This window comes from Pecten maximus, chromosome 8 (assembly GCF_902652985.1).
Source record: "Pecten maximus chromosome 8, xPecMax1.1, whole genome shotgun sequence".
In the NCBI taxonomy this organism is placed as follows: Eukaryota; Metazoa; Mollusca; class Bivalvia; order Pectinida; family Pectinidae; genus Pecten; species Pecten maximus.
Genome location: NC_047022.1, coordinates 34,540,236 through 34,563,524, shown reverse-complemented (window position 1 = coordinate 34,563,524; position 23,289 = coordinate 34,540,236). Strand labels below are relative to the sequence as shown.

General features: G+C 38.4%; 1 protein-coding gene across 1 annotated transcript; it reads right to left on the bottom strand.

The window, feature by feature from the left end:
• Positions 1-4,589: 4,589 nt before the first annotated feature.
• LOC117333633 lies at positions 4,590-10,409 on the bottom strand. Its single transcript, XM_033893031.1, has 3 exons — positions 10,148-10,409; positions 7,566-7,718; positions 4,590-6,578 (listed from the first exon to the last, which is right to left on the bottom strand). The coding sequence occupies exons 2-3, from the start codon at positions 7,691-7,693 to the stop codon at positions 5,102-5,104; spliced, it is 1,605 nt and encodes a 534-aa protein (XP_033748922.1). The 5' UTR covers positions 7,694-7,718; positions 10,148-10,409; the 3' UTR covers positions 4,590-5,101.
• Positions 10,410-23,289: the final 12,880 nt, after the last annotated feature.

Below are 23,289 nucleotides of genomic sequence, written 5' to 3'. Positions count from 1 at the left end.
AATACCGCACATTCCAGCATACGTCTGTTAAGTGTAAGGTGTGACAAGGAATTTCACAGTTCTAGGTCTAGCCCGTCAGCCGCTATCTCCGTAACCAATGCTGTATCTACCCGTATGTCTCATACAAACCGTTTAACCATGTTTCCCTGACCCAACCAATCAATACAAACATAACATAGAACCTTAACATTCCCCTACGTCCTTAAAAGGCAGTTTGCATTAACGTCAACATAACGTCATAGTCTGGCCATTTGTAATAAAGCTAAAATACAACTTTCTCTACATCATAAACCACCTATTTGAAATAAAGCTCAAGTACAACCTCAAGTTCGCCATTGTCTGGCTATTTGTAGTGAAGCTAAAATACACCCTCTTCAACGTCATAGTCTGGCTATTTGTGATTAAGCTAACATCCAAACTCATATTAAGCTAAACTTCAAGCGCCTATATGTTATAGTGTGGCGATTGGTAATAAAGCTAAAATTCAGACAATAGTCAGGTGATTTATGGCAGATCTAAAATACGAATGAAGCATTGTTATTACATTCTTAACGGTTTATCAACCCTGAAAAAGCAAGTAGAGTCAATAAATGATTAAAATAAGTCATAAACTTCCTGATGGCTTTTGGCCTTAAGTGGATCGCTAATCTCTTTTGGGTTATGTTCCTGGTCGAAACATATCAGAGAAATGATCTGGTAGTATTCGGCAGTATTCTTTTGTAAGGTAGAACTGTCACAAAATTAAAGAGATAAACATGACAGTGTATATCACGGCCTTCCTTAACACGCATTCATCACCCGGACGCATCTGCACAGAAAGAGCTACCTTTAATGACCTTTACTGTTTATTAATTGAATAAATAGAGGATATTGAATAGTTCCTCGTTTAATATTACATATATTTCACGAGTATGACAGAATATCGATATTTTCACGAGTGTGAAAAATATCGAAATATTCTGTCATACGAGTGAAAGGTATGTTATATTTAACGGGAAACCATTCAATTTTCTTTTTATTCCATTTCATAAACTTAAAAACAAAATTAAAAACATCGAAAAATTAATAATGACAAAAAGTGCGGGAATCAGTAATGACGTCATATATTTATGACGTTACTGCATGTCAACTAGACGGCGTCATTTTGAAAGGACTGATCAACGCAATTTCAGCGTTTTTTGTTGTCATCGGAGAATCTGTGCATGAATAGCTAGCATCTAGTATTTTGTCAAAAACTAGTCTGAAAATTTCAGAAATACAGCAAAATAATCAATTTATCTATCTCCGCCACGATTGAAAAATCGACAAGTTTCAACTATGTGGATACAAAGGTTCGCTCCGATTGGCCAAAAACGGAAATCTTATATTTTCACTGCTCAACGCTTCTGTGAAAATATAAGTAATATTAGTTTGATAAATTTCTTTATTGCATTTTTGCCAGTGAAATATAGAAAATTATCAAACTAATAAAACATATTTTCACTGCAGCGATGAGCAGTGAATAAAAAAGATTTTGCAGTGAAAATATAAGATTTTGCAGTGAAAATATAAGGTTTTCCGTTTTCGACCAATTAGAGCGGACCTTTGTATTCACCTCGTTGAAACTTGCCCATTTTTCCGGTCGAAGCGGAGATAGATAATTGGGTTATTTTGCTGTATTTCCGAAATATTTTGACTAGTTTTTGACAAAATACCCACTTGACGTTAGCTATTCATGCACATATTCGCCGATAACAGCAGAAAACGCTTAAATTGCGCTGATCAGTCCTTCCGAAATGGCGCCATCAAGTTGACGTGGAGTAACGTCACAAAGAGATGACGTCATTACTGATTCCCGCACTTTTTGACGCTATTAATTTTTCGATGTTTTTAATTTTGTTTTTAAGTTTATGAAATGCAATAAAAAGAAAATTGAATGGTTTCCCGTTTAATATAACATATATTTCACGAGTATGACAGAATATTTCGATATTTTTCACTCGTGCTTCGCACTCGTGAAAATATCGATATTCTGTCATACTCGTGAAATATATGTTATATTAAACGGGAAAACCATTCAATATCCTCTATATATTTCACTAGCAAAATGCAATAAATAATTATATCTACAGTATATAGTCACGTTTTTGTTTTACTACATGCGTATAGATCTAGGATAACCACGTGTCTATTTCGACTTTAGAGTTGTCACGGACTTTACCGAATATAGTACATTTGTATAAGAGTAATGTTAGACTAATATACATGTACTTTATACCATCACACTAACCCAATATACTAGTAGAGTAATGGTTATTCATTATACCCCCGCAACGAAGTTAGGGGGGGGTATACTGGAATCAGGTTGTCTGTCCGCCCGTCCGTCTTTTGTCCGGACAACTCCTCCTAAACTCCAATGAAACTTCACACAAATATAGAGGACCATGTGTAGATGTGCATGCCACTTTCTTTTTTTTCAAAATTTTGGTTTCTATGGCAACTGGTCACTTTAAACAGGTTTTCTGATAAAAACCATAATTTTAAGTTTGTCCGGACAACTCCTCCTAAACCGAAGGGCAAATTTCAATGGAACTTCACACAAATATAGAGGACCATGTGAGGATGTGCATGCCAATTTATTTTTCACAAAAGTATGGTTACTATGACAACTGGTCACTATAAACAGGTTTTCCGATAAGAACCATAATTTTAAGTTTGTCCGGACAACTCCTCCTAAACTGAATGGCCAATTTCAATGAAACTTCACACAAATATAGAGGACCATGTGTAGATGTGCATGCCACTTTTTTTTCAAAATTATGGTTGCTATGGCAACTGGTCACTATATTACTGGGTTATCTTAGTTAGCCTCTAATTAACAGTTCCAATTCACCATTGACTCCTGCAGATTGCGGGGGTATTAGTCAGCCATCCTGGCGACAGTTCTAGTTGAAGACTAACTCGTTATTCGTAAATACGTATTAAATTATTCACCACTTTTTCAACATTTTCTTCAAACGACTCTATATTACCCGTAGTTTTAATGATTCTGTAGCTTGACTGATACAGAATCCTAGTCGGTGGTATGAATAACAGAGTCCCATTTTCATGTTTTATTCACATAGACAAACATTAACTCAAATATTCATTTAAAAATTAATGTAGAGACCGAAAATGGCATCATGTGTCGCTGATATCAATCACCAAGCACATGGTATTAGACGTCCACGGGGATAATAAAGTGGTAAATAATTAATATTCATACAAGAACTTATTCAACGTTCCAATTTTTTTTGTTTTGTGTTGATTACCCTACGATCAAAAAACATGGTTCTTTTTTGGACTATTTTCATCGAAATACTGGCATTATGTTAAATAAATGCCTATCCTCCGATAAAAATTGTATCTGCTACCCCCATTACATGGTCATCAGAGACGACTAAATTTGGGAACTTATCTCTTCTCTTCTATCTAAACAACGTTCTTCTCTCTATTGTCTCCTTGACACTCTCTTTACTCGAGTGTCCATTCCTCTGAGGAAGGCTCTGTTCTCTGGTCTAGACATGCCAGGACCTCTACGTCGGGGAATTCTAGACTGGTTCACCAGTTGTCAGTTTAACTTAACCAGATGGGTGCCCTGCTGGGTGTCTTAGTGAGTATGTTTCATTGAAGTAGCACTATAGAGTCGGTATCAGTTTTGCACTATCACAAAGAGACAAACACGACTATACAGCACTGCAGCCACTTAAAACATTCATAACATGCATGTATCTCGTACGCAGGAGAGGTCATCTTTAAGGACCATAAATATTGATATGATCCCTCGTATCGCGTAATATAGTCATAACCAAATAACAGCGTCGCCGTGTCTGAAGTAGCAGAACAATTTCTAACAATCCTGTTCGAACATTCGGATCTACGATTTTATCTTGGGTAGTATGTTTTCAGTGAGGTAGCAATATAATGTCGGCATCAGTTCTGCGCTATCACAAACACGAACATACCACAGCCACCCAAAACGCCTCATACATACATCTCACATTCAGGCCGTCCTTCAATGACCTTGCCCGTTAATAGAATGCTAAAGAATAATCAATCTAATTAAAATCTAGATGGTCATTCTCACTACGTAACATGAATATCTAACAACATCCCATAAGGGGTCACGTCAGGATGACCTTCTTGATTAGCCAATCAAATGACTACTTCAAGAAACTTGGAAGTGAATTGTATATGTCAGAATTAACATGATTAGATTGCATAGGATGCATTATCTGTCAATTTGTTGCAAGTCATTTCGTCATACATAGCATATACATGTAGCTATATACATGCTGTGCCGAAATGGTTTGCTTCAGATGCATGGTATGACGAAATGGTTTGCTTTAATTTCATCGACAAATAGACAATTCGCCTTACAAGTGACATACATATATATATCAAAGGTCATCAAAACAGTGACCCCTATTGGGATGTTGTTAGATGTTCATGTAACGTAGTGAGAATGACCATCTTGATTTTAATTAGATTGAAGAATAATAAACCAATTCTTATCTTAAATTTGAATGCATTAACATTTAAAGTAAATAGATAATAAAAAAGCACTCATCTACAAATTGTTTGTTTCAACTTTATTACGATAAACAGCAAAAAAGGTGTGCTAAAAGCTGGTTACAAAACATCACGAGTAATTGTACGAGTAGTTAGGATGTCGTTCGGAGGTTACAACCGGACTCTCTACAACGGATATTGATGCAAGATATAGTACCATACTGCATATGCATGTATCTACTTATGCATTTTGCTAATATGCCTTTTATCGTATCTCATTCATGGCGAGTGTCTTTTTAATCAAAAGAAACGGAAACGAATGGTAAATGTATTTGTCTATTATATATTAATATTGGTGTTATAGTTTGCTGTTAGTAGCGCTAAGTTGGCCCAGGTATAACATCAAATGAAACTACGTACATGTCCAATCAGTCACAAGTCATCACCCTTCAATCATAAAATGATAAGATCAAGACCGTTCGGAACAACAGTTCGGGAAAAATCGAAAATTAAATCAGGAAGCATGGAAAAGACAGTATGATGAGTAGCATAAATGTCATGTTTACTGTTATCAGGGATAAGAGAATACTCGAATGGTGTTAGAGAAATCCACCAAAGCTATCCCTCTCTCTCCGGCATGGAGGATGTTTCCTCTACCAGAGTAGTCTCCAAGGCTGGCCGTTTTAATAGGTTTTCCAGAAGATGTCAGCACTGTAAGCTGTCTTTCCGCGTCACCTATATAGACGTACAGCAACCCTGACTTACTGGTCAGACCACGAGATGTTCCAGTTGTCTTGTATAACCATAAAGGCTCTCCGTTCCGCGCAAAAGACGCGATAAAATTGTTACCGGCCATGTCTGTCAATCGTATTACAATCCGGTCCTGTGAAGGAATCGTCAAGGATTCAAAATCTGGAAATAAATTAGTACCGTGCAACCTTTCGTAGTCAAGATCCGTCAAACGTAAGACCTGTAGGAGTTGTCCATCATGTTGTATCAAATGGATACGAGTGTTCATGGCAAGAGCGGATTTGTCTTGATCAGAGCTGAGTGAAATCATATCTGCTGGGGCGGCGATGGTGGATGCAACCAAGCATGTTTCGTCCACCTCTCTGATGACGTAGTAAGGGAATTCTACGCGTGCCGTCCTGTTAATTTTTAAACCGGTCGTGGTACTGACACGTGTGAGAGATTTGTCGGTAGGTTGAGTCACAATAACGTCATCAGTTCCCCGTAAAACAGCCAAACCATGTGGACCAGTGATGCGCACCCAATCAATCATTTCACCCTCAAGATTGAATCTCTTGACCTTTAATCTTTGTCGATCAACTACAAGCACAGTATTTGAAATCAAAGCTACATCACTGAAGGAACACATTTCATTTTTCCAGGAATTCCCTGATTTTGCGCGTATCTCACAAATCGGTACTAAATTGGTATTTTCAAGTTCATCAACCTGAATTCCAAAGTAGATGTGACTTCCTTTATCGCCGAATTTCAGTTCCCTGGTTGCAATCCCCCTATGAGATGTTATATTCAGAGAATCATCACAACCAATCAGTGATCGACACATTGTGACAAACTCTTCCCCAGCTAAGAGATGCAGTGTGTTAGATTCCTCCGCAAGCAGAAGATCCGGTAGAGCTGCCTCGTACTTACAACAATTTTTCCTGAACGTGTCGAGTTTCTTTAAAAGTTCCGCTACATCAGATTGTCCATGGCATTTTGACAGCTGTGTATAACAAGAAATATCGCATTCCATTTCCCTCTTTAATTGCAATGCATGTTGAGAACACGTGTGTGCTGACCTGCTAGAGACATCCCTTCTCAGTTCCTGAAGCGAGTCTTTCATTTTCATTGTTGCAGTTTCGAACAAGATTCCAATGGCATCGATGCTTTGAGATACTTGTTTACCTGACATGTGAAAAAATTCCTCTTCCTGTTTGCGCTGTTGGATGACGTCATCAACACGTGGCGCGAGTTTCTTGACATGTGTGACAAGTACATCGATGCATTTGGCTAGGGAAGAAGTAGACAGCTTTTCAAATCTAAGGGGAAAAGAACAAGAGAAGTCTGAGCAGTATTGTCCTGGTAAATAATACCAAATGAATGGTTTTTAACATTAAATTAGTTTCTTTTTTTTTTGCTTTATTTATATAATAACAGCGTCAATTATGACTTTGAGAAAAATGATGGCCTCACAAATCTTAAAAGCTTATTTTAATCGACCTTAATATGCCATTTTTTCTCTCGACTATATTATACGAATTTAAGCATCGGTCCAGAACAGATTGTTTTATAAATATACACGTGGTGAACTAAAGCTCGGGATATAAACCGATGCTGATATTGCTTTTATAGTAACAATGTTTTAATATCGAGGCTATATAACAATCGATCAGGAACCCTCGGCACTTTCCTTAGACGATAAACGATTATGGTTTTGGTTTTGTGTTGTTCAACATCCTATCAACAGCTATGATTTAAGGACGACCTCCCCTGTGTGCGAAATGCATGCGTGTGGTGAATAAGTCTGTGATTTGGGAGGCTGGTGTCCGTCGTTGTCTCGTTGTGATAGCGTGGAATTGATGCCGGTTTTATAGCGCTTCATCAATGAAGCATATTGCCGAAGAAACCAAGCAGAACACAGGTCACATTATACTGACAACGGGCGAACCAGTCGTCCCAAACGTGCTGAGCGCTAAGCAGGAATATCAACTACCATTTCTATGGAATGTAGTTTGTCACGGACAGGGGACACAACACAAACCTTCCTCATAGGGGCGAACGCTTTTCAGAAGGCCAAAAATGAGAGTCTCAAGGGAGACAGTGCTCGACAGACGAGAACAGATAATATCCCAAATCTAGTCGCCTCTTACGATTAACGGAAAGTGCCGAAGGTTCCCATTCTGATATATAAAATACAGAAGGCATCCATATAATTGTTTTGAAGTTTCATATTTTACAATGTTCGCATTACATTTGCACACATACATGAAGAGTCAACAAACTACTCTGTCGGGATATGAACATACCTTTCCTCTTTGTTTGGATTTGAACATGCATGGTTTTCTGCTACACATTTCTGACAAATGACTCGACTACAGCCATGGCAGACTACATCACGAGCTGTCCCCGGATGTGACGTACAACTCATATCCATGAATTGGTGTCCCTCCGCCAGAATTCTATCAATGAAATATTGTAAATATAAGTAGACATGGAAAGGATAATAATTGGTTATATCTCATTGAACCTGTAATAGGTATACACGTGTTCCTGTCTATACTATAAATTTATACTGGCACATCAAACACATGTCGGCAAATTACAATCATCCACCGAATGTGATATTATACGGCAAGAATGTATGTAAATTTGTGTTATTAGTTCTAGAAATATTTTTTTGACAAAACCATGGTATATAATAGTTCTGTAATTGTATTTATAAATGTGAATGAATTCAGTCATGTCACAAATTTTAGTAAGCAATATCTGAAGTTGATACGCAAATGAACCGTGACAAATACTGCAGTTCAGGCCCGAATAAAGCTGTCCTTAGATGTAGGTCAAATGTGAAAATGTAGGTCAAAGTAATTATTTGTACACATGACGCACCAACTTCGTACGTGAACCAATACCCGAAGTCCAGTTCAAGTGGATGACAGTGATGAAGTGCAGGAGATAGAGCCTGGACAAATATTTTCTTTTATGTAGGTCAAAGATCACAATGTTGGTCACAGTGGTATAAGACACTTTCTCAAATAAGTGAACCTATGCCCCAAGGACACCTCCTACAAAGCAGAGTAATGTCCATATTGCGGGAGAAAGGCCATGACAAATCTGCCCCTGCTCGCATAGATCAAAGGGAATATACAGCATATGGACCATCTTCGCTAACCAAGGCTTCTGATTACGTTACACTCCACGAATTACACTCCAAGTGTAACGTAATCAGAAGCCTTGGCTAGCGAAGATGCATATGGACATACGTGTTGGCATTGCCATCGCAAACATCATCGCGTTATTGGATGTAGAAGCAAGGACAAACCTAAATAGACAGATTGTGATACACGATCTGGAAGTGCTTTGTTCGAAGCATTGCGCTCCATTCATGATCCCCTCCAAAATCCCCATTGAACTGTTAGTGATTCTGGCATTGGACGCTCCATCAGCATTGATCTACATGTCTGTGATGAACCGATAAATACGGACTAACGCTCCAAACCTCAACTGTTTGCTCTAAAGTTACTATAGAGGACTACACTGCCCTAGGCTTCACATTGACGCGAGACACGGGTAACATTTCACTACAGGTCAGCGTACATATCAGAGTTACCTCGCTGGCTTGAAAGTCATCCGCTGCCTCGGCTTACGAGAATCTGACGCACAGCTACATAAGGTGGTATCACAATAGTTTGGGCGACCATGTTCGGAAAAGACAAGAGAGGTTATACAGCTATCAGCCCCATCGGACAAGCTATTTCCTCAATTGCAAAACCTTTGTTGAATTGGGCATTATCGACACGACAAGAGGAAGGCATTATTTGATGCAAAGAACGTTTATCACGGTGCAGACCGAGATTAGATCGACCTCCTGTCTTCCGACAGCATTCAGAATGGTACTCTTTATAGAATGTAACTTATTCCCAATATCTATACTCTGTTCTGCTGGCCATTTGGACTCCACAAAGGATGAAACAAAAGAATTAAAATCTTCGCAGCCCGGCCTGATTTTTCGTTTTCGAGAATGCCAACATGGCCAGAAACTCATCACAATATAACGTGGTGTCTAAAATACATACAGTGTAAACGGACTAACAAATGTGATATCAATATTTTGTGTCACTCTGTGAACAGAATAATGAGTCTGAGAATACAAATGACGTGTTTAAATTCTGATGATATCCATAGCTAATTTGATTGCGTTTGATTATGTTAAAGAAAAAGATGTATCACAATTATGATCATGTAATTACTTACTCCTTACACTAGTTCAATGTTGTGAGAGGCTAGACTGTGACTAAAATATACAAGGACTCAAACCATTCAAATTCATCGTTTATGATCATAATGCCAGACCCTATTATTGAAAATTAATCATATAATATTGACAATGATGTAAAGTCAGAGTATAAGTGTGTATAACAGTGTTTACACACTGTCGAGTCAGTGATACTGATAACAGCCGACAATGAGAGGAATGCTAACACACACTCCCTACCCGATCCTTACCTAGCTTTTGTTATACTAATGGAAGTGGGCCGTATTCGTCTATGCATCACTGGTTTAACCAGAAAAAGGCAACCATCGGTGTAATCTGAGGCCTGTGTTAAACAAGGACATATACAAAACAGGACCGAGGAATAAAGTTAGGGTTTATAAATATGATAGCGTTAATCGATACGTGTAGATGCTGTCATAAAGGACTTCGAAGTTATCATATATCGTTTATATTATCAAAATGTAGTTCAAAGGTACATATAGACACAACCCGGAAGTGAATTTGTTATCGATTAACTTTAAATATATATATATATATAATTATATATCTTACAGATCGAGTGACTAATTTAGGTTTCACTTTTACTGCAAAAGCTGTTAAGTACATACTTACATTCGAGTCTAACAACAGGATGTGCGGCCACTTGTAGCGTATATATATATGGTCACAAGAGCGACCTAAAATACTCTTGGTGCTCTACCGTCAGCGATAACTTAAGTATGCGGTACAAAGGACGTTTTGTAGTGACACAGGGACCCGTGAACCAGGAAGCAGGTGTAGTTGTATTAGGTAAACCTGTACCCATAAAAACTATTTGACGTGACCTGTGTCCGTTGACATGTATTATAACCTATACTACAGTATGTAGTGGACGACCGGACATAACGTAAAGTTGTTCAACAGAGCAAACCCATATATAGATTTAGAGATATCTTGATTGGTCGAATACGTTTGACGGTTTGAAAGTAACAGCTAGGATATATACCGTACCTAAAGATATGTCGGCCTTTGATTATTTAAAAGGCTGTTATGTAGTATGATATGTCTAGAATGTATCAGAAGATCCTTTATTCGTTTGGTTTTCCATCTTTAATAATATCACACCATATTCAAGTTCCTGTGTAAAGAGTCTGATCTGGTTAAAACACTTGGATTAACTTGTGTCTTGAAAAATCAAGTAATTAATTGTCCTCGCGTCTTGCTAGGCTAATTTATTTATTTTATATGTACATGTACCATTTACATGAACGACCCCCTGTTACATGTTAATACATGCAATAAAGAAAAACCCAAGAAAGGTGAACGACAATACAGGTATAATGACTCTATCATATCAAGCTGACAATGTCTTCGATTGGAACGAACTTGCTTTGATTCTGTCTTTGTCAAGTTCTCGTCGAACAGCTGACCAGAACAGATACTATTAATTATACTAATACTAATTATAGATGATTGTCGATGAACGATGGACATTTTTTTTTTATAATTTCCACAAGAGATGATTGTATTTTTAATGGCATTTTTTGGCCCTTATGACCTTTATAGTGTTGAATGGCATTTAAGCACTTTTACTAATATTATAAAGATAAAAATATCTCAAATAACATATATCACAAAGAAATAGAGGAATATGTGATCTGGACGGATTCATTGATTTACAACTTTTCTATCAGGATCATGAAATCCTCGCTGGTCATGAACATAAAGAAGTGCTGGTATTTAAGAATCAGAAGTGAAATAATGACAATAGATATACATTTACTAGACCAATAAAGATAAATGTATCATAGAATTGTTAAACGTGTTTCATACTTATTGAAAAATAAGATATCAGAAATGAGAGACCGAAAAAAAGTTATCTTATATGCATTAAGATATCTATAGCAAATGAGATATGTTTAACAAGAAGCCCAAGGGCCTTAACGGTCATCTGACTCTAAAGACCCTTGTACTATTGTAGTATACATAGTCAGTAGCAAGTATAGTGGCACTGTTGGCCATGGGGACCATTGTGGATATTGGACCAAGCAGAATATAAACAACACTTGGTAAGGACCATCGTCAGGATCATTTCAGGTAAGTTAGAGCTGAATCCCACTGGTGGAACTTGAGAAGAAATTTGAAATAGGTGTTGTTCAAGTAATCCATGATTGCGCAATCATGTTAGTAACATGATTGCGCAATCATGGATTACTTGAACAACAGTTCCAAAATGGCCGCCGTAGCTGCCATGTCAAAGTTTTTCAAGATGGCGTCCATCTTGGATTTCAAACCGACCCGAAAAATAACAACACATGGTCAGGATCATCTCAGGGTCATTCCAGGTAAGTTAGTACTGAATCCAACTGTTGGAACTTGAGAAGAAGTTTGAAATAGGTGTTGTTCAGTAAAAAAACTATGATTGCGCAATCATTTTACAAAATGGCCACCTTTGCTGCCATGTCAACGTTTTTACGAGGCCGAAAAATAACAACACTTTATTGGCTTCCCCTTTCTTAATATCCTCACCAATTTTCAGTTCAATGGCACCAGTGGAACTGGAGAAGAAGTTTAAAATGTGTTTTTCAAGATAGTGGCCATGGCGCCCATCTTGGATTTCAGACTGATCCGAAAAATAACAACACTTGGTCAAGACCATCTCAGGGTCATCTCAGGTAAGTTAGTGCTGAATCCCTCTATTGGAACTTGAGAAGAAGATTGAAATAGTTGTTGATCAGGAAAACCATGATTGCGCAATCATGTTACAAAATGGCCGTCGTGGCTGCCATGTCAAAGTTTTTACGAGGTAGAAAAATAACAACACTTTGTTGGCTCCCCTTTCTTAATATCCTCACCAATTTTCATTTCAATGGCACCAGAGAAGAAGTTTATAATGTGTTTTTCAATATGGCAGCCATCTTGGATTTCGGATCTGCCCGAGAAATAACAAAACTTGGTCTGGATCAACTCAGGATCATTTTTGGCAAGTTTCAGCTCAATAGCACTGGTGGAACTGGAGAAGAAGTTTAAAATGTGATTTTCAAGATGGCGGCCATCATGGATTTCAGTTCGGCTCGAAAAATAACAACACTTGGTCCAGATTATCTCAGGACCATTTCTGGCATATTCAAGTTCATTGGAACCAATGAAACTGGAGAAGAAGTTTAAAATGTGTTTTCAAGATGGCGGCCATCTTGGATTTCGGATCGGCCCGAAAAATAACAACACTTAGTCTGGATCATCTCAGGATCATTTCTGGCAAGTTTCAGCACAACAGCAATGGTAGAACTTCAGAAGAAGTTTAAAATGTGTTTTAAAGATGGCGGCAATCTTGGATTTCGGACGGACCTAAACACTGGATCAACATGGCTCCATGAATGAATAAAAACTTGCCAATTACATAGTCAAGATCACATTCTGGCTATAAAATGAGTAATTACTTTTAAGCATCCACTAAAAGGAATGAACCTTTTTTCATTGTCGTGTTTCCATGAAAATATTGTAACTGAAAAGTGTTCCTCAGCAGATGGCATGACTAGACCACTTGATCGATCTCTGTAGAATGTCGAGTGAGGGATACATAGAGGTTTGCATAATTCCCCTCCGCCATCTTTGATCCAGGGTCATTTACTGCAGGTCAAAGGTCAAGCAGTTAAACTTTTCCCCGCAACAACACTGGAACACTACGGAGGTGAAAGTTTTAGCAGTGTTTTCTCCGTTTAGAAAAAAAAGACAGTAAGTTGTACATGCCTAAATCTTGCTGTTTGTCATCAGAGATACTCATGCTAACATCTTTTTCCAATGTCACCTGTTTATTTTAACAATGAATGTACAAAATGTATAATATGGGTCCTATATCAGCCGTTTGTTAGGTTTGAGCTGTCCAGTTCCGATAGGTATAGATTATGTAGCTGGCAGCTTTATGGGGGAAAACTATATAATCGATTTCAAGCAAGAAACTTAAACCAATATGTTATTATTAAAACGTGTGTCATTTTTAAGAATACAAAAGCGAACGTAACCTGACAGGCCTAGGTACACTGGACTGACATGCAGCATGTACAGAATCTTCAGTTGGTCTTCATCATTCAATTTCATGTCTAATTATCTCCCTTATATATAAGACAAGACAGAAATTTTAGTTTTGGCATTTAATGAAACTAAATAATACAATACAAAAAGCCCTTTCACCCCAGATCGAAATATAGAGTCACATTAAAATCCATTCATGATAAATCGCTATAAATTCTGAACAGGGTGAAAGGGCTACAAATATGAGAATAATTTAATTTACATATGAGCCCTATACTATAAGGCAGACAATCAATAAATTAAATGTGTTATATTAATTAAGCACATTAAACATACTATACAAGTTTCCACTCTCGCACAAATAGCACCAAATACTAATATTACATACAATAGATAAGCAAAAGTTCTCTAAATTATATATTAAACCACCAAGCCTTCGGCCACAAAAAAGATGACCAAATGATTATTTGTAAAAAGCAGCTTGAAAGGCGATGATGGATTTTTTTTTACAAAGTTAGCCACTTGCATTTTCTGCTCTAGGGAATGATCTAAATAAATCTTATAGGCATCACTGGCCCAATCCCCTTGTAGTTGTATGAGTTCCCCTGGAACATTGGATTGGAAGGCCCAAGTGGCCCCTCCCCTCCGAAAACTGTGGGAAGAGAAAAGGGCTGGGTCCCTGCCTGTCTGGACAATCAAAAATTTAAAACAAAATTGGAAACAGGAATACGAGATAGGTTTGGATCGAGTCCCGGGCATGGAAAAGGCTGGGGCCCCAGGAGGGGCTGGAACTAGGTCACACATATTGTGAAAGGCGAGAACTGGGCATAATTTGGAGGAGGGAATTCTGATTAAAGGGATGACATGCTTTCTTTTACCAAATTGGTTGGTTTTGGACCATTAACATATCACCCTGCACTGAGATATCCAGCCTCAATAAAATTTGCTCTGGTTTGAAACCCCCACTGGAGGCGACGATGTTGGATTTTCTAATCATTACATAAAAGGACAACGAAAAACTGCACCACAAGGTTGCTTGTAAAGGATCAGAGAAGTTGATAATTTTTGCAAATTCTAGCAAGATTCGCGGAGTGATGGGGGAGGCTCTATGGGGGCAGTGTGGGTTGAGACGGGCTACACCTCTTAAGGCTAGGTTAACTTTAAACTGCCTGACCTGTGAATAATCAGTGTCAGGTGTACATCTATGCACTACCACCTATGGGAGAATTTGAAGATCTCCTCTTCTATCGGGTGAAATGTGACTTCCATCCCTCTGGTTAGCTCATGAAACATGTTTTCATGTGAGGGATCCAAATGCCATCTCGACAAATGATCCGGAATTCTGTTTAGCTCACCTTCAATATGTCGGGCTCTCAGCTCAAACTCGTGGATGGCAGCATGAAAACATATTTCACGTAAGCAACCCTAGATTTACCCGAGTTTATAACTGCCACCGAAGCACTGTTGTCACAGTTGATTACAATCTGTTTACCCCTGAACATAGCCCCCCTTAACTTGACACTTACCACTATGGTTAGTAGTTCTAGAAATTTATACTGAGGTCCTGTACACGGGTGAACTCTGGGAAGACAACATGAAAAGTTTGCCCTTTGCAAAAACCACCACAGCCTGATAAACAAGCATCTGATGAAAACTCACCATCTGGCGCAGACCATTCCTCTAAACTCATCATGGATACCCCATTGTATAAAGATAGAAATTCCTTCCACCAGAGGAAGTCTTTCCTAACTGCTAAAGGTACTATGAGAGATGCTTCAGATCCTGTACTATCACGGAGCCAGTTAAGGAGTCTACTTATGAAAATACGACTCTGTCTAACACAACTCGCTACAAACATCAACTAACCTAGCAGTGACTGCAATTGTTGTAAGGTGGCCTCGTCTTTTTCTAACCATACCACTACAAGGTCTGTTATTTCCTGTAGTCTAAAAGGAGGTACCTCTAAAGTCAGAGACTCTGTGTCAAAGAGAACTCCTAGAAATACCATCCTAGTAGAAGGAGGAACAGCTTTTGACTGGGATTCAACTAGACCACCATTCTGCAGAACTGCCCCTAAAAATCCAAAGGCGTTCTGGCTTTTAGCCTGTGTCTCCGCACCTGCGAAATCATCTAAGTAATTTAAGATGAAATATCCTGCCTGGAGACAAATGAAGGACACTGTCGAGGTAACTCTCTGACAAATGTAGGCAGCCGATCTAAGGCCCATGGATAACACCCTATCAAGATATATTTTTCCACTCCACATGTAACCCACTAGGTGGATATCTCCGGGATCTATAGGAATTGGCCTGTATGCACGTTTAAGGTCTCTTTTGAACACGTGACAACCCTTACCTTTATCTTTGATCAGATCCACTAGATCATCCACTCTAGGATAAGTGAGATTGATGGGCTTACCTAAATAAGAATCCTTTGGAATGTGGGAATTCACTGGGACTTACCCTTGGGGAGACTGAGATCAAGTATCACCCTTCTTTCTTCAGAATCTCTTTTAGGTACAGAATTTAAAGGAGACAGCTTAATGGGGGTCCTAAGTGGATTAATATCAAAAGGACCTATAACTGCCTCCGCCTCTAATTCCCTTTCCAAATACTCATCCATCTGCTTTGGGTATAGTACTTTGGGCCCCTTATGATTTGCTACGAATTCCTGAGGTTCAAATTCAAACTGATTGGTACAAACCGGTTCAATTCGCTCTGTTTGTTTAATACTTACCGGAGTAACAAGATCTTCCTAAAACCTAACGGGAATCCAAATTCTAACAGATCACAAATTTCACGGTCCTTGTAGTTAGTTAACATGGCTCTAAAATAGTCTATATTCAGAGCAGATTTAGCAGGAAACCGACAGCCTTCAAAATTGCACTTACCTGACTCCTGGATTAGGCGATGCTGCTCAATTATATTTCCGTTAGACTCCTGTTTTACTGTACCTGGCTTCTTTATGAGCTCCTCATTATCTACAAATTTAGGGAGAAAGAGATCAACCTCAGCTACCTGATTATTTAACACCTGATGTACAAGACTAGATTGGGATTTCCTACCCCCTGGGCCTAGTCAGATGTGATGTGGACACTCTTGAGAAGATTCCTGGTGTGGTCTTTTAACCTTCTCCTTCCTCCAACATGAGGCACAGATGTGCACCACATGTCGACGAACTCCCATGACTTCCCCCTCATGATCCCCTTATTCAGAGTAATTGTTTCTCTGATAGGCTGAGCAGAACCAGACTGAGGGCTTATCCGAGGACCCTTGCCCCCGAGAGGTAGTTTTTTTTTTGTTTAACTAGGACATGCCTGGCCAAGATAGGTACCTCAATACTAGCAGGATTGTCTGTCCAATCCTTTTCCCATATTTCAATTTTCCGTAACCAAGCAGCATAAAGTGACAAAAGAGCTTTCCATTAATATATACTGAAACGAAAAAGAAACGCAACTTCAAATTGTAGGTTTAATAAAATAATACTTGTGAGCATTATGTTTAAATTTCATATGTAATAGTTAATATTGAATATTGATGTAACATCCTTTAAATGTTTAGAGATTTTTAAGAACAGGTCACTTTGCTAGAAGGTCATGATTGGTAGTACCCTACGTGAATCCAAGTTGAAATGGCAGCAGTTTTGAAACCGTGCCCTAATATCGTGTGTGTCCTCCTCGAACAGTTATCACATCTCTAATTCTTTGTTGCATTGAGTTCATCAGGGCATTGACTTTCCGTATTGGAATGTTATTCCATTCTTGGACGAGTGCATTTGCTAACTGAGGGAGGGTATTTGGGGGGTTACGGCGATTTCGAATTCTTCTGTCTAATTCATCCCACAAATGCTCGATTGGGGACAGGTCGGGGCTATATGGAGGCCAATCTATAGGAACAATGTTCTGTGTCGCAAGAAAGTCTCTACAGACTCTTGCAACGTGTGGTCTCGCGTTATCTTGCTGAAAGGTTAGATGATGCTGCCTAACAAATGGCACAACATGGGGCCTAAGGATCTCATCCCGATAGCGTACGGCCGTTAAATTCCCATTGACTATCACCAAAGGCGTCTTCAAACCATGGGAGATTCCCGCCCAAACCATAACTGATCCACCCCCAAATCGGTCGTGTTCCAAAACACAGGCGTCAGCAAAACGTTCGCCTCGACGCCGGTACACACGTTGACGGCCATCTGCTCGAAATAACGTGAATCGAGATTCATCGGTGAAGAGCATAGACCTCCAACGTCTTATAGGAAAACGTCTGGGCATATGTGCCGTTGCCCATTGCATACGACGTGCTCGACGTTGCGGTGTTAGTGGTAAACCAACGTACTGTCGCCTTGCACGCAAATTAGCCTCACGCAGTCTGTTGATCACTGTTTGGGGATGAATTCGACGGTTATGATTACCAATCGTATTCCTTGCCGTTTCAGCGGCCGTTAATCTCCTGTTACGCAGGTGTGCCAACCTAAGAACCCGGTCTTGACGTCGCGACGTTACGCGTGGAATTCCTGATCTCGGCTGGTCATCGACTCTTCCTGTTGCGTTAAGACGTGAAACTAATCGACTAATAGTCGATTTGTGAACTCTGAATTGTCGAGCGACGTGAAGTTGCGTGTTCCCTGCCAGAAGCATCGCTATAGCACGTCCTCTATCAACCTTTGATAACCGTGGCATAATTGTAAAAGGAATTATTGTTTGCAAAAGTATTGGCGATGATGTGGCTCAATGTTAGTGATGAATTGATACTGGTTTGAATGAAAAAAGAACGCATATGTTTGTACAGGCACGGTTTTTGATGTTTTTACCGCGCCGGAAGTGCATAGGTCTCTAGTCACACTTGGGTGATTTTGAAGATTGGTATGGGTGTTAGGCAGGGTGCATGTTTATTTCCGCGATTTTTATACAGATATGTATATTTAATACAAAATCAATCACAATTTTCCATGTTGCGTTTCTTTTTCGTTTCAGTATATATTGGAATAGTAAACGATACGTTTCAGAAACCCTGTTCTTCCCTCCCTCTCATTAACCGAAATTTTAGCACTGGAGTTGCCCTGCAGGTAGGGCGTAAGAATTGTACCTGCTGCCCCCATTGCATGATCGTAAGAGGCGACTAAATTTGGGATCTTATCTTTTCTCTTCTTTCTTAACAACTTTCTTCTTCCTAACGTCTCCCTTGACACTGCCTCACTTTTGGCCTTTAGTTGAGCGTTCGCCCCTGTGAGGAAGGCTTTGGGTTCTGTCCCCTAGCCGAGACATACCAGAGTCTTTAAAAGTGGTAGTTGCTACTCCTGCTTAGCGCTCAACATAAAAGGAGTGGGACTACTGGTTCGCCCGTTGTCAGTATAATGTGACCGGGTGGGGTGTGCTGCTGGGTGTCTTCGGCAGTATGCTCCAGTGAGGTAGCACCATAAATCGGCAAAAGTTCCGGCCTATCACAAGGAGACTTAACACGAACATACTGCAGCCTCCCAAAACACACATACGCACTCACCACACACATGCATGTTGCACGCACGGGAGGCCGTCCTTAAATGACCTTAGCTGTTAATAGGACGTTAAGCAAAATAAATCAAACCAATCATTTCCAACTCCCCCGCTACAAATAGTTTAAATGATAAATCGTTGAATTGTATGTTTTGGTTTACGTACTCAAACTGTAAAAAATGGTGGGGGCATTTCTGAGGGAAGGACACGGCATCACTAGATTTTCTTTTTATTCCTGAACGCTTAGACATGTTCTGCTTTTTTGACTCCACATAGCTCGATCCATCACTATCAGATTCGTTGGAACATGACGACAAGGACTCACCAACTAACCTCAACCCACTCAACCTTGTTTGCGACCTTTTGGCTACCCCACTAGACTCTCTCATTTTTTTTTTAAATCAGTATCGATTGACACTTCCATACCTTTAACTGTCTTTTTAGCACGGCCTTTTTGTCTTTTACTGTCTCTCTTGGGTGTGGGACCTTTCTTCGGTTCGTCACGGTCGTTGCTCTGTTCCGGATCCCCGAACGCGACCCTCGAGTGACGCGAATGTTAGCAAACTCCTTTTTCAATTGAGCAATTTCTCGTTGTTTGGCCTCTAGCGCGCGTCGCTTCTTTTCAAATCTAATCTGCTTTCGAAGCGCGGCTATCTCCTGAGTTGCCTCGCGGACGTCTACATCTTCGTCATTCTGCATTTCTGTTTTTGAAGATTTCTGACCAAATATCAGTACATCCTGACACCTCAGGATTCTAAAATGGAGTGACCCAAGCTACAAAGAAATAACAAGAGAAAAGGCACCCAATAGGACTGACCAATGAAATTCCTAGGCTAATAAGGGGTCACCCCACGGACAAGTCAAGCTCGTGCCAAAACTGGAAATTGAAACTGGAGGTGTGAACATAATTCATCACACTGGATCATTCAATACATGTGTAAAGGATATATACAGGGAGGTAATTAAACATTTTGGAAACAAAATATCCAAATTGAAAATTGATACAAATTACTATTGTTACATAAACATTTATCAGTTGACCACCTGATTACCAACACATGGTTTTCACTACCGTATTAATTTAGCATTCTGAGGTTAAATATATAATGTTAACCATAGGCTATGTATATATTATTTTTTGTTATTTCTGTTGTTCATGATTCACCATCAAATTACACTTGTAATTATAATAGAGCTAATAAAGTTGAATTCGAAAACAGTAATTTATATTGATACATATTTTGTCCTTTTAAAGCCTGTCATTATCATACCATACTCATTTTTTTAAATCTAATTCTTAACTTGAAGAGCACTCTCAAATTAAAGAGATAGCAAAAATATTTTAAGATCTTGTATATCAAGTTTAACATGACAGAGGGCTGGTATAGCTTGTCATGAAATGATTTATCCCTTCAATGTATTCTAAGGTATTAACATGCAACAATACCATTATTTATTTATTTGTAAGCTTGGATCAGTATGCCAAATTTGACAATATTATACATTCCAAATTATCCTGTACATTATCCTAGTAAGACTGGTGTAAAACTTGCTGAATACCAGTTTATTTGACTTTTTGTTACACACGTCTGAATGACCAATGTGATCTTGAAATCTTCAATGCTGGCATCATTTAGCTCAAGTTCAGAGGTCCTGATTATGAGTTCAAGTCCATGTCTAGTTGTATTTTTCCTTTCCTGTTGTGCTTGTTTGAAAGGAATGTTCCATAAAAGCAATGTCCTTTATTCCCCAAAACCATAATATACATATTCAGGTACATCTGTAGATTATATCACTTTATTTCTTTAATGTCTCTTTTTTTCTAAATACTCCCAATATGGATAATTTGTTTCTGCTCAGTGACAGAGATAATTTTATGCAAATGATGAAAATGAAGATGGAATATAATATTGACCAAGCCATTGTAATTAATTAGAATACACATGTAAAATCTAGTTTATGAAAGAACTCAATTTATACCCTAATATCAAAGTACTATTGAACCACAAATTCATAATTTTTCGACATGTTTTTAATCATCAATGATATACATTTGATTGATTAATGATATTGAGACTGACATGTGTTCTATAACAGTTGTATTGTAATTTGTTTCATCAACATGTAAACTAATGTGGCATTGCATGAAGAGAAAGATATATACCTGGTAATTGAAAATCTTGTATGTGGAACAAAGATGTAGGTATAATCACTGTATCAAGTGCAACATAATGTAGTTATAATCATTAGATGCTCAAAAGTCTGGTCTGGGCTGTCATGGTTGTGCCATTGGGCAAGACATTTCACCCTATAACAGCTCTTGATGGCATGCGACAGGCCTCCTGTATGTTCATTAAGGTAGTTGCCAACTACAACAAGGAGGTAGTCACCAACTACAACAAGGATACTCCACCTTAAAATGACCCTTGCTGTTCACAGGGCAATAAATGAAGCAAGCTGTAGCTAACAAATCCCTTACCAGAAGCCAAACCAGGATTAAAATCTATAATTTGTCAAAATTGAATTCCATCTGGTTATCATCAACTTTGCATCAATTTTGTGGCATAGTTTTCCTTTCTTTCCTGTCTACTGTATTTCCTTACAAATTAACTTTTTTTTTCACCAACTATTTTCTAGATCACACATGTATATGATTCATTCCTTTGATAAACACAAAAACAACAAAAAATACGTCCAGGGCCAGGCAATTTAAGGTGAGGCGTTATTGGTAAAGTGAAGCATTTTTCTATTTTTTTCACTAATAATTTTTTCACCAATTTTTAGATTATGGATTGGTGAAAAAGTTAGTAAGGTGAAACAAGAGGCCCATGAAGTAAGAAAAAGTAAACATGTTTTACATTACTACAATGGTTAAGTGAATCCCTGTGCCCCACCATAAATCCTGATCCATACTTTTCATATCATTTGTGGAAGAAAATAATAAAGTGAATAAAAATAAGGAAAGAAAAATTAGTTGAAAACAAAATATAAGGCAATTTCATTTCACCATATGGGGTTCACTTCACCATAATGGTAGTGATCTGCAGTTCACTTAACTATGAGCTTTACTTTAACAATGCTACACCTGTGTCATTGTCGAATGTCTGCTTCCTCCTTTGCAACACTTGAATATATTTTCCGTCTGCTCTATATTTAATTGCTTTGTCAAATAATTATGTTAGATATTGATAAATATATAGCTTTTCTACATTTTAATTTGTTGTTATCATGGGGAACATATCCATATACCAGCCATGAATATGGTAAGTTTGATGATATAGAGGATATTTAACAGTATCTTCAGTAATACCAAATATATTTCACGAGTGGGGCTAATATTTTGATATTTTTCACGAGTGCGCAGCACGAGTGAAAAATATCAAAATGTTAGCCGCACGAGTGAAATATATTTGGTATTACTGAAGACACTGTTAGATATTCTGTTTATTACATTTTTTATCAACGAAAAACCTACCCCGTATGCTAACTAGGCCTACAGCGATAATTTGTAAACAAAAAAAGTAGTTCCCCCTGTCCAGGTGCTGACATATATGTCAGGCTTTCTGATTGGTCAATTACTTTGATATTTTCTAATCATTAATTTGATTGGTCAAATCAGCAAAAGTGATATTTTTCACTAGTGAATAATATGATAGTTTTCACTAGTGAAAAACATCACTTTTATAGAATGAATAATTTTTGATATTTCACTGGGAAAAATGTAATAAACATCCCTATGCTTGAAGTCTGAATGTCTTGATATTGAAAAACGTGAACTTTATTCATGTTACAATAATTGCAAAACAAGATATACCAACTTATATTAATTGCTCGTGTTGGTCCCATTGGAAGCATGCAAGGGGTTCTACTGTGGGAGAAAGCAGCACCTGGAGAAAACCCCATGTGGTAGGGCAGGCGATCCCATACATCTTCACATCCAATTGGGAATCGAACCCCTGACCACTTTGGTGAAATGCAAGTGTACTACCACTATGCCACCCCGCCACCCAAGTCTGGATGTTGTACTGGTCATACAAATGTAGTTACATTAAGTTCTAAGTGACATGAAATAGACTTAAACAAATGTACCAGTATGTTTCATCACACCAGAGACATTTACTCTGATCACACCTGGAGGACCAATGTATTTCAACCAATCACTGTTTTAAACAGTTTAAATATGAGGCCTATGTGATAACAGCATATCAGAAACTGTTGATAACAACTTTTTAGTTCAGTATCAGTTGTAAATTAT

What these genes read in the sequence shown, in the direction of transcription:
- LOC117333633 (XM_033893031.1), bottom strand. Translation starts at nt 7,693, where the DNA reads ATGGATATGAGTTGTACGTCACATCCGGGGACAGCTCGTGATGTAGTC. An exon ending in AATCCAAACAAAGAGGAAAG is followed by an intron (nt 6,579 to 7,565) that starts GTATGTTCATAT and finishes TTTTCCCCTTAG; the next exon opens with ATTTGAAAAGCTGTCTACTT.